The sequence below is a fragment of the Anser cygnoides genome, chromosome 3 (assembly GCF_040182565.1).
Source record: "Anser cygnoides isolate HZ-2024a breed goose chromosome 3, Taihu_goose_T2T_genome, whole genome shotgun sequence".
In the NCBI taxonomy this organism is placed as follows: domain Eukaryota; kingdom Metazoa; phylum Chordata; class Aves; order Anseriformes; family Anatidae; genus Anser; species Anser cygnoides.
Window position 1 is genome coordinate 102,783,354 of NC_089875.1, and position 18,583 is coordinate 102,801,936.

The 18,583-nt window shown below is 34.3% G+C and overlaps 1 protein-coding gene across 10 annotated transcripts in view; it reads left to right on the forward strand.

Annotated features, from left to right (window-relative positions):
* Positions 1-18,583, forward strand: part of SNTG2 (syntrophin gamma 2) — a 279,525-nt gene that overhangs the window by 240,279 nt on the left and 20,663 nt on the right. For 9 of the 10 annotated variants that reach the window (XM_066994855.1, XM_066994853.1, XM_066994856.1 and 6 more), the window contains 2 exons: positions 12,122-12,214; positions 16,386-16,496. In XM_066994855.1, coding sequence (XP_066850956.1) covers positions 12,122-12,214; positions 16,386-16,496 — 204 coding nt within the window. Of the gene's footprint in view, positions 1-11,875; positions 12,084-12,121; positions 12,215-16,385; positions 16,497-18,583 lie in introns of those variants that run through there. The other variant, XM_066994858.1, reaches the window with a different exon arrangement.

Genomic DNA, 18,583 nt, shown 5'->3' on the forward strand with positions numbered 1-18,583 from the left:
TCTCATCATTTATCTAGAAACTTTAAACATGAAAGTAAATTTTTCCTTCCAGCTGTGTTGCAGATGCTGCAAGTGCTGTCCCATCCTAATACAGCTGGCTAACCTAGTTTCATGAAAACATTTACTTTTCTTGGACAAAAAAAAAAAAAAAACACTTTTTAAAAATGAGTTACCAAAAAAACAAAATTAAAATTGGTCAGATGTTGATCTCTAACCATTCATAATAGAATAATTGAGAAATTTTGCTGAATGCGTACTTTCTGTACAAAAAGGTAATTACTTCTAGAAAATTTCTTTCCATTGACTTCCAGAATTTGTCTGTCAAAATAAAATAGGTATTTGTTGAGGACAGGGATATGAATGTATCACCATACTAGATACATCGGGAGTAAAATTCAGTTTCTGGAATGACATAAATTCTTCCTGTCAGGAAAATACTTTAAAAATAACAAGACACCAATCATTTTTCATGAACAATGTAATCATATTTCACTTAAATTCATGTCATGTGAATCATGATTGGAAATCCAAAAAACTATATGAACATAAATGTACAAAACAAGTATCCTTTTTTTTCACCCTTTGTATTCTCATTAACACGTATCTGCTTCCCTGGATGTTTTATCTTTTTTTTATGCATTTTTAACATTTATTTATTTTCCTAAGAGTTAGCAACAAACAATTCTTCATAATGAGATTCTCGATGCTGAACATGTAAGCCAGACTGGCTCATTGCGATGCAGAATTGGTTGCTGATTATGTCTGTTCCTGACTGACTGCAACAATGATTATTAGGAATAATTGTGCATTCAAACCCAGGGCATTATTTCTATAGGATTCCCATATGAAGCTCTCAATTTTATTTTCAAAACTGCTTTTCTGCTAATACACCATGATTAAAATTCCTAAAAAAAAAAAAAAATAAAGCAATACTTAAATGCAATTAATTAATTCCTTTTCTGTTTTGTAAGCAACAATAAATTTCATTTCAATATTATTCTGTCCTGCCAATCTCTGTGTTCATCTGTGAACATGAGCAGTGTTCCACAGTTACGAAAGATGACAGGCATGCAAGTAACATATATCACAGCATCCTTAGTTTGTGAGCTTCCTACGCAAGATTTTAACATTTTCCTCTATACACTGTATGTTATTCAGGATGATCTACATGAAATGCCTGACAAGTCTAAAACCACTTTATTGATGATTAAAGCAAAAGGAAACCAACCAAACAAAAACAACCAAATCCTGTAATTATTTTGAAGAAATTGTTTACACAGTTCCTTTCTTCAGCTTTGTTTCTCTTCCCTTTTTTGCTTGATGGCCTACCTCTGATTTTGTTTCTGGTTTTGGGTACTTTTTGCTATCCTCTCTTCTATTCATCTTTTCAAATTTCCTTGTATTACCTTTTCATAAATTTTATCCGTTCTACAGTTTTAATTCACTTCTAATCCAAGTTGTCTTCCGTGAAACATATATTGTTTATTGTATAAAAGTAATATTGTTTATTGTATAAAAATAAAGAAAGTAATCTGTGCAGTCTCATCATTCCTACAAACTACTTGCTGTTTGTTCTGGACTGTTACTTAATTTTTCATGCATATTTGTGTTAAAAATGCTCTGAAAAGGTTCGCTAGAACTAATTGAAAACATACAGAACTGATTTCAGTAACCTTTACAGGAAAGCAGTGTTTCTCAGAATTTACCTTCAGGTGCATAGATTGACTATATTGTATTTAATATCAATATAATAGTGACCATATGAATATACTCGCTATAAGAAGTCACTACTTCCTAACCTTCTGGATACACTAATTTTTTGAAAAGTTAAAAAAAAAAAAAACCTACACTGACATTTTAAAAAACTACATTTTCATCAAATTAAATGAATTAATAATGGAGTAAAGGAATAAAGTAGATTCCATATTTGGAGCAGCTCCGGAAAGACACAAAATTAATTTACATATTTGGGGGTTTATTCTCAGTCCACTGGAGATAACAGTAAACTCCCATTGAAATACCTTTAAATTAAAGGCTTCTAAGCAGCTTCTAAACATTTTTTCTACTGAACAGCAGTACAATCTTGCACCTAGTTCTGTTCTATTATGATATATATAGATATATCTTAGCCTATATGTATGTTTTCAATTTATTTATTTTTTTTTTTAGGTCTTATTATTTCTATTCAAAATAAAAATCTCTAAGGACCAACACCTTGGTCAGAATGTAATAAGTATACTGAAATATACTACTCTGTTATTAAACCAGGCCAATATTTTTGGTCTGAAGTAATATATAACTGAAGATGTACTGGAATGCCAATTGACGTTATTTTATGGACAAAAGATTTTATTCCAAATGGCCCGAGATCTAGATGAGATTATATATTGCACAACAAGAAGAGTAGAAGAGTATACACGTAGATTTCTATAATACATTTTATCAAGTAGTCTGATATTTTCATAAGAAAAGAGAACAACTGAAATCCACTATGCATGCCAAGTGTTTTTAAAAAATACCTAAAATGTGGACCCTTAAAATGTGGTCAGAACCACATTTAGCACACATGTGCTTCAAGTTGGATTCTGCAGTAATCTTTTGTTTTTCCTAAGGCAAAAGAATATTTTAGCAACCTAGCATTATAAAGCAGATTATACATAGAGGTGAGCATTAAGCAAGCAACTACAAGTGTGAACAGTGGAGTGCACTGGTCAGTGATTTGGAGTCCTCGCATTTCTGCTGTATAGTGACCAAGCTGCACAGAAGTGTGAAAACAGCCCCATCTGAAGGTGTTTAGTAGAGTGAAATGTACAAGTCTGATGACTGACAATTCTGGATTTAGAGAAAACAGACTAAAATGAAACTTGTGGTGTCTGGATCCAAGCAGCCTAAAAGTTTAGTTCCTGGGTCTCTTTCCTAGAACATTACACAAAAGGTGTTTTCTAGTCATTCTCAAATGGTGTTTTAGTTTGATCTTATTACAACCCAAGTTAGATGTAATCAGAATAGATCTTAGAGACTGTGTTCCCACTGGGACTTGGGCACAGGTGAAGTATCTTTCTACTCATCCTTGTATCACAGCTAATCTGGCTCTTCTGGCTACCTAATTTCTGAGATGTTTAGAAAACTTTGAATGTCTCAGCAACTCTGTGGTCAAAAAACACACACTGATTGTGTCTAGGAAAATTTGGGAATTAAGTGGTGCTTGAGAAACAATAGTCTAAATCATTTTCTGAGCCTGTGCAAGAGAAGTCCATTTCAATGGAAAACAAACAAACAAACAAAAAAGCAGAAATTAGGCAGCCTGAATAATAAATAATTGTCATTTCCAGCTTGTGAATCTATTACTTCTTTATGGTAACCTGAGAGGATGAGTAAAACAAGATTGGTTGTTTACAGTGTAATACTTCTAAGCTCCAAATAATTTATTTAAAATACAAAAATGTTGAATACAGCTGGCAATGCTATCTCAATTTTATATTCTGATGACAAAGCATCAGACATATATAGGAATACCTTAAATACTGGAAATGCCACCATATTAATAATTTCAGAAGATACCTCATTCTTATTTCTGAAACAAACTAATAAATAAATAAACTGAATACCCTTCTTAAATTCAGGTAAGATAATAAAAAGCTGTTAAATTAGGTTAGATTTATAGGATCATTAAAAGATACTTATGAGTTTGTTACCAGAAGCACTCAGTAAACTGAGTACTTTAATTACACAATTAAGTTTTAGGTTGTTTTCATTATGTACAGAAAGCTTTTAATCGGTCATCTTTAGAAATGCGATTAGTTGCGAATTCATTTTCACACTAATGAAACACACAAACAATTCTCCAACCCAAATAAATATGCTGAGAACTATACGGATTAATTGTAAATATAGTTGTAAAAATGATTAATAATTGAGCAATTCAGACAGCAGGTAAATTCTCTTGCATTTTTTCCAATAAGAATTTAGTAATTTACAATGATATTGAAGAAAATCTCGTTAACATATTCTATATTTTAAACATGATTAATATAAAATGTTGATTTTCATGAAGATAAACCAACGTTTCTCAAAATAATGTGTTCTTAAAATTACAGATATTGAAAGGCTAAATCCAAAGTCATGTATATCAATATATTTATATTTATTTATAAATCCAAAGATTTAGATAATGATGTGTTGTGAGTCTAATTTTGTTACTGTTTTCCAGAGTGTGTTACAGACTTGAATAAGGATGAAACAATTCAAAGTGTAAAGTTACTCTAACGGAATTTCAAATTTATAGAGAAATATAACCTTAGTATTTTGATATCTTACTTTCTATTTTCAAAAGTTGGTGTTCTCTATTGTCTTCTGCCTATGATTTCTTTGTTAGAATCAGGTAGAAAAAACAAAATCCCTATCTAAGCATCGTTGATCTGAATATTGTTCTGGTAATGAACACTTGAATTCTTGAATTGCTTAATTGTTCCGGAATTGAATTGGTAATGTCTCTTGTTGATACTTCTAATTAAAATCATTTCTCAACAGCAAAATCAGCAGCATTTTAGAAATTCAGATGTTTATAAATCACCAGAAAAATAATTTATTACATAATAAAGAACTGTCTCAAAAACAAGTCAGTGCCTTTGCTGAAGTATGCTAGTAGATTTCTACTGAAATGAATGATGCCAGCCTGATTACTATGGCTGTGAATCTGCTTCAGGTATGTAAAAATATATGTGGGGAAATTTATGGGTATTTAATTCATAGTTGTATTTTTTTTTCCTATGGAAAAATCAGTTACTACAAAACCAAAAAATGGTTGCTCAGTCATAGAGATGAGGAAGCACAATCTGTTCTGACATAAGCCAAGGTTTAAGAATGCACTTTGAAATCTCACTGCTAGAAAGAAAGAAAGAAAGAAAGAAAGAAAACTTCTTAGTTTGATTATGGCTGATCATTAATATTTTACTTTTTTGGACATTTAATAACAGACAAGTACTGAGTAGCTAAAAAGAATTTTGCCATTAAATCTGTCAGATTTTGGATCGTGACTAAATAAACCATGCTAAATGCATAAATTCTTGTTGTTGGTTTCTATATATATTGGCTGGCATTTAATTATAAAAGATGAAAAAGATCATAACCAGGTGATGATAATTGTTTTATAGTATCTGGAGTTTTATCTGAATCTGATAAAACTGTTCTCATCATTTGTATTGTTTATTCTACATTCTATTCTATATTGTAATTGGGATGGCTTGTCTCTGGAAAACAATAGATGTTTATAATATAAAAATTAATTAGATTAATAAAATAATGTTAATTTAATTTGAATGCAAATACTACCTAGCTCTAAGAAAAGTAAAAATGTTGTTAAGATTTTCCCAGTTTATTGATAGTGTATTATTTCTACACAGAAGCACAGCACATTTTTAACTTTAAATGAATAATAAGAAATTTATGCAATACGCATACTCTCTGCGTATGGGTATGGATATCGTTCTTGCCCAGATCTTTGCTGTCTGGTTATTTTTGTTATTTATTTTTATAAAGTAAATATGTTTTGAACTGTACAACATGAGTATACTGAGAAATAGTGTCTGTGTTCCTACTCACATGTAATGAACATTTACAGACCATCTTAGTGCAAATGCTTGTTATACATCTATAAAGTAGGTGACAAAACAGCAGGGGAAATGTGAAGTTTAAGCAATAAAGTGCAATGATATTGTCTACTTTCCAATTGTTTTTTTGGAAAAGAAATAAGCAAAATAACATACATGCCAAAATTGTATGCAATTAGAATAAAAGATTGTGTGTGTTTTTTTTTTTCCCCTGTATTTTGGCTGATAAAAAACACCAGAATTCCTGCTTAATTGAACATAACTTAGTCCAGAATGAATGAATATATTGAATATGAATGAATGGTATAGCAAGCAACATTAGTTAAAGCAGAAGTGAGTTTCTCTTCATTCAAGACAAAAATTAACCAAAATATAGCCAGGTTTCAGCTGAATTTTTGAAATTGTAAGCTTGATGGGGCATTAGGAACAACAGCACTAAAGTCATGAAAGTAAACTCCATTAAAAGGAATATGCAATATATCATTTTTCTCACTGTTGCCCTTACATGAGCGATGTCACTGGATCTCAGTTGTTCACAGGAAATTTCATTTGCCAAGGAAATAAATGAAATCTTAGGAAAAGGAATGCTGACTGAACAGATCACCCTGATTCTTTAGAAAAATATATTAAATTAATTTTTTTGCTATGAAACATTTTTGATGATCTCAGAACACAGCATCCCAATCAGCAGTCATTATTAGTAGTCATATTTTAAAGACACAAACAAATGGAACCCCTATGCCACTTGGGCAATCTGGGGTCAGAATCCAGTCCCAAGTCAGAGGAACATTAAAAGGTTGCATGTCATGGAAAAGTCCAGAGGTGCTACACTGGCCACCTATGACAGAGTTTAGACAAATTAGGTCATCCAGCAAAGGCATTTCAATAAGCTCATATTCCATCAACTGCAAAAATGTTTTGCATGTGCAGATTTATTCAGAAGCATTTGGACTGCAGTCCCTGAAGCAACCCAAATGACCTATGGCTTCAGCTTAGGCAGGAGAGCCAAATACCTGTGCTGAAATCAGATGGCCTCAGATCTGGCAGGTATACTTAGTTCCTTCTTGCTCCATACTATGGCTCTGTGTGGTCAAGGATCCCTTTACACAGAAGACAACTCAAGAAGAGGAGAGGACCTCTTTTTCTTCCTTGCTTCTCCTTCATAAACAGCCAGTGCCTCAGCTGCAATGGTGCCTATTACCTGCCAAGTCTCTAATTCACAGAATCACAGAATCGCAGAATCACAGAATGGCTGAGGTTGGCAGGGACCTCTGGAGATCACCCAGTCCAACCCCCTTGCTGAGCAGGATCACCTAGAGCACATTGCACAGGATGGCATCCAGGCGGGTTTTGAATATCTCCAGAAAAGGAGACTCCACAATCTCTCTGGGCAACCTGTCCCAGTACTCTGTCACCCTCACAGTAAAGTAGTGCCCCCTTGTATTCAGCCAGAACCTCCTGTGCTTCAGTTTGTACCCGTTGCCTGTCGTCCTGTCACTGGGCACAACTGAAAAGAGACTGGCTCCATCCTCTCGACACCCTCCCCTCAGATATTTATACACATTGATGTATACACACTCCCTTCATTCTTCTCTTTTCCAGGCTAAGCAGGCCCAACTCTGTCAGCCTGTCCTCGTACAACAGGTGGTCCAGTCCTCTCATCATCTTCATAGCCCTCTTCTGGACTCGCTCCAGTAGTTCCATGTCCCTCTTGTACTGGGGAGCCCACAACTGGACACAATGCTCCCATGTGGCCTCATTCCAACCATGTCGTAGGCCAGTGCCTACACGTGAACTAATCATTCTTTCTGTTTGTGTCCCCATCTCTGTCTCACCGTACAGAAATTTGAGGCATATTCCTCTGCACTCTTGTCTCTGAGTGGAAATAAGAAAGTCTGTCTTGCCTTTTCCTGTGAATTTGTTCTCCATTTTTAGCATTTCCTTACCTTTTTACTTAGGAACCTGACACCTATGAATCGAGTTTAAAGCCCTTTGTGTTGAGTTACCAGATCTGTTCACAAACACATTCCCTCTTTCTGAGGAAACCGTCATTGTGACTGTTTATCATAAAAGCCAGCTTTAAAATTATTTGGCCTGTCTTTGAATGTATTTTAAAAGTCTCTGCTCATTGTTACACAGAATGCTACACCAGTCTTTGTTTTAGAGTACTGAAGCAACTTGTCCTCTGTCCTCTCCATGCTTTAAAAACTGATGGAAGATAAGCATTAAAGAAGTCTTTCTGTTTTTACCATTAAGAGGTAGTTGACCCAAGCCTTCAGTGCTAATTACCTCCTGCAGATTCCATGATGTGTGTGTAGTCATGGAAGATACTAATTAAGTCTCTGGTTATGTGGACAGAAGAGAAAAAAAAAGGGGGGGAAAAAATGGAAAAAAAATAAAAAAGGGAAGGGAAGGGAAGGGAAGGGAAGGGAAGGGAAGGGAAGGGAAGGGAAGGGAAGGGAAGGGAAGGGAAGGGAAGGGAAGGGAAGGGAAGGGAAGGGAAGGGAAGGGAAGGGAAGGGAAGGGAAGGGAAGGGAAGGGAAGGGAAGGGAAGGGAAGGGAAGGGAAGGGAAGGGAAGGGAAGGGAAGGGAAGGGAAGGGAAGGGAAGGGAAGGGAAGGGAAGGGAAGGGAAGGGAAGGGAAGGGAAGGGAAAAAAGTGCTAAGTTTCCCAAGCATCAGAAGATTAGTTAACTGTACTGTCATGCAGAGGGATGGATGTGTGAAGAGTTTTGTAGATGGCAAATGAAAGATGAACAGCTGTCCAGATGTGACTTCCTTACAGGGCTGAAGTCTTGCCCTAGGATAAACATAGGGACTTCATTTTGTTCTGAAGGCTACAGTAGAAGGGTACTTGCTCTCTCTGATGCCTCCTGCCCCTAAGCACAGGATCTCTTTTCCCATCATTTAGCTTCCAGGACTGTCTTTTTTCTACCTCCCAGAGAAACTCTACCCACTCTTCTCCATACTCCTCTCTAAGAATCTCAGTTACTTGCAGTTTATGTAAAGGCATGGGCTCAGCTTTGTATTAGTGATTTGCTGAGGACAGGTGGGAGTTCCATCATCTAGAAGGAAAAGCTTTTAGCCTTCCCCTACTGCTGCCGGAACAGAGAGGCTTGCTCACTTCCACATGACCTGCTGGTGAAGAGGACCCAGTCTGGAGGCATGGACAAGATAGAGGCAGAGAGCATGTGTGTTGAGGACTGCTCAAACCTGGTAATGCCAGCATGCAAGATAATGCTAATTAGTGCATAATAATATTAGTATTGCTTGATGCTGCCTACGTTTGCAGTGCGTTGTTACCATGATGCTGTCACACTTTCACCCTGTTTCTGAGTAGGCACAGGAAGTCTTAACAAATTCCTTTGGCGAATGGGTCATAAACACCATTCTTCCCCTATTTGGACAGTCATATTGTCAACTTAGTGATCTTTTCATGAGTTAAATATATATGCATTATGATATTGATATATGGAAAAAAAAAAAGAGAAAAAAAAACAGAGATACAGAGGTTACAGAGGTAAGAGTTTTTAATTGTCTTCCATTACAAATGATTATTCTACAGATCACTTCACCTGTGCTTGGAAGAGATTAAGTAATTGATCTGGGATATATACTACAATTTTCTGACCCGATGCAGTTCAGATGTGATGCCTTGCTTTTAACAGCTTAATTCTTTTTACTAAAGAAAGTTCATTGGGCTTAAACTCCCAGTCTCCATAACCACTGGCTTTTATGATAATCAGTTACCATCAGAGACACCAAGATTATAGCTAGAAAACTACACCTACTCTGGAGCAGTGCAAGCCAAACATTGTCACTGTGCCACATTTGCTACAGTTTTGAACTTTCATATATACATGAGCTGTGTAAATTAATGAAAATTAATGTGACTATTTGAGTATAGCTTAATGATAGGAAAATATTTTAATGCAAAATTTAAATTGATACCTTGTAAGTTCTCAGCTATTTACAATTCCTAAGTGCTCTGTGATAAACCAGTATTAGACCTAAGCTCAGAAGAAAAATCTAATTTCCAATTGGTAAGGAAGACTGCTTAAAATAACCTATATTTTTCCTCACTGGTGCTTAAACTGTGAATTCTCAAGTTGAACACCTGCAGAGAGCTGGCTGATATGTAGCAAGATGTTTTTCTGGAAAATTACATTTGAAGACAGCTAAGATCAGATTTCTATTGTTAAACCTCTATGTAAACAACTTATGTAGATAAACAAGGGTGATCACATATTTGCAAGTGTATGGGAAGCTTATTCCAAAGACAAGAATTAGAAGGGATAGTGCTCTGTACTAGTGTGAATAAGTCGGGATGGGGTCCTTATTAGAGCTATCCGAGAACCTGTTCAAAGTCACTGAGCAAATGCCAGAGGCAGGTTTTTAAATTTAATAACTGCTGTTATCTCTCTTATATGGCAAAACTGAAACTACTTCTGTTATAAAGAAAACGTTATTTGTGGTTTTTTTGGTTTTTTGTTTTTTGTTAAGTACAAACCTTATTTGTAATGGTTATCACACTGAAAATGCAGCATAATCTGTTTGCCTTTAGTGTTTGCCTGCAAATCATTTCTAAACCAGTTCCATTATTTACAAATATTTAATATTTGTAAAATTGTCCAGGCTAATTATTTGTAAATAGTTCATTTTAATAATCACCATGTGTGACAGAGCAATTAGATGTTTACTCATGGGGGGAATCTAATTTAATACGTTTTCAAAACTGCATTTCTGAGTCAGAGCCCAGCTTTTTAACTATTTAAATTGGATAATAATAGAGAATAAGTTAAGACTGATGCTTAATACCACCTTACAATTACTGCATAAAATGTGGGAATATTTAAGTTAAATATATTAAATACATATATATATAAATATTTAAATTAAAAAGTGTTCTGATTGATTATCAATCACTGAAATCTTTTTAATACCAAATAATATGATCTTTGAACACTAATGAGAAAAGTAGTTTATTCAGAAATAATTTACATCTGTCATTGTTCAGTTGATTATAATACTAGCCTGTACTAATAAATGAATTTAATTCCCAGCCCTTTCAAAATCCTTAACATAATGTCATGTCTATAACTCAGAAATTCTTATTCTAGTCTATAACTCAGAAATTCTTATTCTAGTATAACTCTAAATATTTATTTAAGTAGTGGGAAAAGGAAACCTTCACAATTACTAAAAACAGAAGTTTTATATTATGCAAAAAAAATTTTGAAGAACAACTTCATGGGACAATTTTCAACTTAAGCAATTTCATTAATGCTTTCAGTTTCCTTTAGGAAATTCTTATGTTAATACCATGTTTCTGTATTTAAAGAAACTATCCAGTTAAAAATAAAAATCCTGCAAATAAATGTCTAAGGGTAAGGCAACAGTGTGGTTTATGAAATATCAATGAGAGCAAAATAATGCTCCCTTGGGGGAAAATTAAAAAAAAAAAAGTAAAAAAGATTTCATAAAGATTGAGGGTATGTATATATCATGAAATGGCTGGTAAGGTGAGGTGAGGAAAGGCTCAAGGCATGTTCTGACCTCTATTCATGCTGAAGGCAGTGGGCTTTTTGCCGTTTACTTTAATGTGAATCTCATCAAGTTTTTTCACATTACATCAGCATCATACTTTGTCATACGTTCAGAATCTAGGAAAGACCAAAGTTAGCTAGCCTTAAAAATACATGCAAAGAGCATTAAATGATTTTTTGCTGTAAATTTTTTTCATAAGTTAAAACAAAAACTTCTGGGTTTGTTGGTTGGTTGGCTGGTTGTTGTTTTAATAAAACAGAATATTTGTACTCCCTCTTAAGGGAGATCGAAGAATGAAAGAAGATTGAAGAATTGGCATATATATAGCACTGGCTATGTATCTAACAAGTAGCAGTGCTAAATAATGAGTACTAGTTATTTGTTGTAATTGTTAAATTGTTTTAAACAAAATGAACCATCACGGTGTGTCACTGGCATGTCAGCCAAGTTTACAACTGAAGACGTTGCAAAGTAAAAGACTGTCTTCAAACTTTATATCAAGCAGAGAGATCAAGTAGATAGACAGTTCTTTTATAATTAGACTGCAATCATTAAACATTTAGGCAGTTTTACCCCCATATTTACTGGAGAAGATGTGAGAAGTCATTAATAGGTGCAGTCCATGCAGTTCTCCAGTAGCTTTAAAATAGTCAGATTGTACTTTGTTTTCTGTTGCATTTGGTAAGGAATGGCTTTCAGGAACACCGTCTTTATTTTGCAGAAGAGTGATTTGACATAAAGAAGATCTCCAGTTCATCTCTAGCTTACAGATCTCATACAAACTTAGTCAGAAATTTTTGACAATTTTAAGATGCGATAAGGCAGTACCAGTGCTGCTAGCTGAGTGTCTTCTCACACACCAAAAATAATCATATGAAGTATTATTTTTATGTGAGAAATTGAGATAATGGTTGTTCTCCTAAAATTCATGTGTGGTTGTTTTTGTTATTTTATTTTTTTTTCCCAGTCTAAAACGTATATGTGCAGTTGGCAAGGGGATACCCTATGTTTCACTGTTGACTTTGCTCTGGGATTTACCTGTTTTGACAGTAAAACAAAGGTAAGATGAAAAAATATATATACATATACATATATAACTGCTTTATTCCACTGTTCTTGAAGTTATCAGTAACCATATATTGATGTGGAGTATTTTTTCCTCAAATATACTGTACTTTTTATTTTTAAAGCACCTCCAAAATGCAGTCAGTTTGAGACTAGAAAAGGATAATCTACTTGTGCCATAGCATGTAAAGATAGATATTGGAGAAAGATATAAAAAAAAGTAATTTCCTTTCCAAGCAATAAAAAAAGAAGGTTATATATAGCAGAGAACTTGGTTTCTTAGTAACAGAGAAACTTCAAGATTTTGAAAAGATTACCAGCCATGAAAAATATTGAACTTTCACCTGGTTCTATTTGTTTTGAAGCTACAGATATAAAATAGAATGAATTATTCTTCCATCATAAGAAATTTAGGCTATATCTAAACTAAACAGAACAAGGGCAAATGCATTTTAAAGCCAATCTATATGATTAAATTCACTTATCTTGCAAAATTGAGTGGCTATATAAAGTGACTGTAGGGAGTGGTTTATGGCACATGCCAACTTCAAAACCATATCTATAATTCTACTATTTTAAATATAATTTGAAGCGATTCTAAATAAATTTATAAATTTATTTGCCAGTAAAAGCAAACTTACATTTAAAAAAAAAATGTTTCTACCTTAATAGAGCTGTACAGTAGAAGGTCTGTCCTCTAAAATATGATCTTCAAATCCAAACTGAAATTATTTTTATAATATATGCTAATCAGTCATTCTGAGTTAAGATGAAAGATACTGCATTTTGAAACATTGACACAGGATCTAGTTTTTGTGTGTTGGCTTATTTGGTATTTTGGCAAAAACGCACAAGTTTATTGAAATCTCTGTGCAGTGAAATAATGACCAAGATCATTGTTTGAAAATTTAGACTAGTTGCCTTACATGTGCTATGAATAGCATAACAATTCAGAACATATGTTTCCATATTCTTCTTTGTTTTTGGTGATACTGCATTCTGAAATTATGCTCTGCATAGCACATTTTGCATGTAGCCACAGATGAAGTATAGACAGTAATCATCTCATTAGTTTAGACTATGGAAGATGTTTCTTTTATATGTGAATGTTGATTTAGTGTACTGCCACCTTTAAAACAAAAAGAATTTCTCAATTGATACTCATTTTCACAAGATCAGAAAATGAGTCATAACTAAAATCTCATTCCTACTGCGTTCAGTAGAACCAGGGTATTACCTATAGAAAGGGTAGGACTTTGACCCAATGTGCCTACCTTCAGCATATATGATGAGGAGGATTTTGATCAACCTTTGATGCTTACCCAAAAGGGGAAAAAAATAACATTAGATATATTAATTCTGTTGTTAAACTGTAAAAATTCTGGAGAGTTCATACACATTTATTGTTCATGTCTGTGAGAGATGGACCTGCTCTGTATCCTCAAGCCTGTGTGAGGCAGTAATGGGCAGCTTCCACTGTTCATTCTTACTGCCCATAACTGTCATCTCAAGTTGATGGTGTTGCTACACAATCAGTCTTTTTAGAATATTTCTTACCAAGACTGAGTAAGTTGTTGAAGTGGTCAAGTAATTAGCAGTTCATTAGGGACACAAAAAGTTTTGCTGAAAATAAATATTTTATCTTCTAGACAATGAACTTCAAATTAAGGTCATCTATTGATGCAAAGAAAATGATCTTAAAACACAGCAGGTGCTCATACAGGCTTATTAAAATGAAGTGCATTCCTCTGGTCTGACCTACATCTCTAGGGCGGATCTCAAATTTGGGGCAAAAAGCTCATGCACTTATTAAAAAGTTTTCGCTATTACAGCCTTTAAGGGGATGTAAAGAGGCCTTCCACATTACAAATGACAAAATAGAAAGGGCAAGAACTTCTCCTTAGGAGTTTATGCATCTTTTAGAAAACTCTTCATTAGAACAGTTTTGGGGGATTCTCAAACATATTTGAAATAATTGCTTCATGACATACATGGTCTGTTCTGTGGTCATCATGGACTTAACGCATTCAGATATACCATTTGGGGCCCATCACAGAGATACCATTACATCCTGCAGCTGCTTTGTGTCTGATCATAGAGATTTTCTTTATCTGTTGGCTTAGTTGGTTCATCTTCCCTATCCCATGCCTCCAGCCGCTTATCTGAAATAAAGGGATCCCCAAGTGTGCATTTTCTTCTTCTTTCCAGAGCCATCTATTTCTCTTTTCCACTCAGTGTCAACTATTGACTGCAGCAATGCCTATTATTGCTAAATTGTTTGTGTTTCATCCCCATCTAAGCAATTATAGTATATAGTGAGTGTTCCTCTATCCTATTTAGATCCAAACCTATTTAAGAATACCTTTCAGGTGGTCTAATTAGGCCCTCTGGACCCAGTTAAAATTTGTTCATGAATGTAAAGTTTAAGCACCAGCAGAATGCCATAGCATTGTTGATGGGGTGAGTTTTTTTCACCCTTTATATTAAGAAATCTAAGAAGCCAATGATGTTTGTGTCTGCAGGGAACCAGGAGATTAAATAAGGCTTTTCATACCTTTTTATTTGTATAAACAAATGCATAAACACTTTCTGTTTTGTTTTGTTTTGTTTGTGCATAGGGTATTCCTTCTCAAACCATGAGTAGGGTTCTAAAGATCACACACACAAAAAAATAATTGAAATTCATGAGGCTTTCATCATTCAGTGTATAGATTATCACACTTACCAGTTGTCATTTATACAAGTGTTGCCATATCCACTAAAAAAGGAAAATCATTGGCTAATGAGACAAATACAAAACTTCTACTTTCCTTTATCATTCTAATCATCTCTCAGACTGGTATTTCTTCTTTTCTGTGTTCTGGCAGCACCCAGAAGAGTGGGGATTTAGTCTCAACAAGGATATATCAAGTTAAATGTAAATATTTAATTACCATTAAAGGCATCAAGGCATCTATTGTAATAGCTGGCAACAATGTGAAGAAATAACTTACCAAAGTGCTAATTTGAAGGAAGCAGGTCTCCTGCTCTCTTCCAAATTACGTTTTCTAAAATAGGAGTAATCCAACACTTCCCTTGAATTTACTAACTATGCCGCAGGACTCGAATATGTAGAAGTAGTTTAAAATTTAGCAGAATACCTCTCCTCTCAGACAGTAAAAGTAGTCTGAACTTATGTAGAAAGGACTGATTGTAGAAAGGACTGCATCTGACTCACAGAGCAGCTATTCCACCCCAAATCCAGTCAGCGTTATCTATAGAATACTGGAAAAATGCACAGAGAAAAAGTCAGAAAATTTACAGGTGAAGGTATAGCATTGGTCTACATGAAGAAAATATTTTACAGTAAGGTATATTGAAAAATTGAACATAGCAAACTTTTCTCTGACTATATTTGCTTTTGCAATAGCCTTTAAAGCATTTAAATTGTGTTTTCTCAACAGTGTCCAGGGACTGAATCACATTTCAATATGTACATGGAATTTTCATTAATGTTATAGGTATTAAGGAAACATCAGCAGAAGGCCTTTATGCAATTAGACAGCTTTTTTTCCTTAAAAAAAAATAAAAAGTATACACTTGTATCAATAGAAAACATTCAAATACAAATAATGCTGGTTTCAAAAATAATTTTTTCTTTTTTTTGAAAAGTATCTCTATACATATTAAAAGACTCCTGTGAATCTATGATATGCCAGCAGTAGTAAGAACCCATGCGTAAACCTGTAAAAGAGCAAGAAGCCTAGCTTTCCTATGTATTTTAGAAACAACTGTGTAACATAGAACATATTTTTTGTACTTTGCAAGACCACATTCAGTAATAAAGTTTTTGCATCTCTATTTCATATTTATCTTTGGATTTCAAACCACTTTTTAAAACTAAGCTTTTGTCAAGGATATTGATATTGTATCATGTAGGGAATGGAAACATTTACATTTCAGAGAACTTCTACGTAAGTTTTTAATTAGCAAGTATTATTATTGTGTCTTTTGTTCCCACATGTGATACTGAGCTGTTAATTTTATTTGCTCTGCAACCAGCCTGTTATCATGCACTGTGTTTACTGCCCTAATGCTTCATCTTAATACATAAACATTAATCATTTATCTGTAGTTCTAGGTAACTGTGTGTAACAGAGTCCTTAATCAAATTTCTTTCTCTTTAGAACGTGCTGTGGAGATTTAAATTCTCTCAGCTCAAAGGCTCTTCAGATGATGGGAAAACAAGAGTAAAGCTGCTTTTTCAGAATCTAGACACCAAACAAATTGAGACAAAGGTAAGTGACATATTCCTTCTCAGCTTAGTAAAAAATGAAATGGAATTATCAATTATCAATTCCATTTACTGCTGCACTTGCACATGGTGAACTGCAGACCACACTTTATCTTTTTCTCTGCTGTTCTGTAGAAACTCCACAATAAATAAAGTGATATAACATCTATAAATTTATTGCAGTATTTGTACAAGTCTGTTACTGAGCTGTGTTTTGATGGTGTTTCACTATATCAGAAAGATGATTTCTTTAGTGCAGTTGTTTAGCCTACCTGTAATCATACAGTACCTTAAAATTGCTTTTGAAAAGGATAAAGGAAAAATAAAACTTTTTAATGACTAAATACATTTTAAGCTGCTATATAGTAGACAATTTCAAGCAAATGTGTTTAAGATATGCAAATAAATAAAATATTGTGTAACTTTTACTAGTTAAAAATAAAAATAAAAAAAAGGAAATAACCTTGAAAGAGGCCAGGCACTTCCTGAAACCTATTGGTTCTACTGTGACTTAAGGAGCATTCAGTGCTTTGCAGGATCTGGCATTAAGTTGTGGTGACAGCCAGTCACTACTATAGATGAGATACCGCTGGTGTCTGTTTCTGCTTCCAGCAATATGATATGGTTGTGAAACTTAGAATTCAGATTCCCAACTGAACTTCAGCAGTTTCTAATTCAGGATTGTACTTTGAATTATCATCTTGAGGTGTAGCTGTAATGCCTGAATCTGGCCTCAGATTCTCCTCTGTGATCCTAAGCTTCTTGCAGTTGTACACACAACCTAAGGGATTGGATGAAAATTGGAGAAATGGAATACAAAGGTAGAGATCATTGATGAATAAAGAGAGTAAAGAATAATTCAATAAAACATAAACAAGTGAAGACAGAATTATTCAATCATGACGTTTTGAAAGGAATCAGAACTTTGATGTGATATGACAAAGAAGAGGAAGGCAAGAGTGAGGTTCAGCTGGGATTTGGTGGACAAAAGTCAAAGAAAAATTAAACAAACAAACAAACAAACAAAAACACGAAGATCTATGAAAGCTCTCAAATACTATTACCTGGAGTTATACTGGTTAAAATGACCTATAAAGTGAAAATTTGCTGTAATGACCATATCACAAAGGTAGAATAGTTAATATCTTTACCTATCCTTTAAGATTTCCCATTCTCATTAAGATTTCACATTAAATGGGACTGGGCTAAAACTATGCAGCCTCCCTGCTCTAGATACTTGGTTCATATATTCAAGTTTATGTCCACTACACTTCTAAATGGTATTATTTCTTAGACTTTGGAATTACAGAGTAATCATGAAATAAGCATCTCTAATACCCATAGTATATACTACAGTATCTGCCTCAGCTTAGTGTACTGAAAGAGCCAGATGTTGCTGTATGGTGAAATGCAGCCAATAATCAGGAACAGAAAATGTCATCAAATAATAGAAGTTTAATTTCTACTACATGTGAAATAAAGCTTGATACAGATGGCTTATGTTCACTTGGCAGTAATCAGTAGCATTAAGGTTGCAAAAGATTTTTCCAGATTACATCGAGTTCTATATGCTTATAAATTCTTTGGGGAAAAAAAAAAACACATTTGGGAATTCTATTTTTGCATCTTGGTTACTAACTAGAGATGGTATTTTTTCTCCTACAAATTTTGAGTGAAGTGCTTCTTCCTGTGCACTTCAGTATTAGGTGAAGAACAATATATTTTTCCATTTTTTTTTTTCTGTTTAAAGGAACTAGTAAGTCCTAGATTCCTGTCAGTTGTTTCTTCTTCAGGTCCTTCATATTCCCTACAACTTCCCCTTGTACTTTCCCATTTCAGTACTACTCTGTACTTACTCTTCCTTTAATACTTCCAATAATACCACTTCAAATCCTTGAAAACCCCGCAAATCCAGCAGAATGCCTGGTAATGGGAAAAAAAGCAGTTGTTGCAGCTAGTTTGCAGGTATGTGTGTATTACGTATTTAGACAACCCCTGTTTAATGGGTGGCCAAGTGACCCCTGCCCCAGTTGTTGGTCAAGACAGGAAAGGACAGTGCTCTTCCTGCCTTCACTTCAGTGTGGGGTGGTA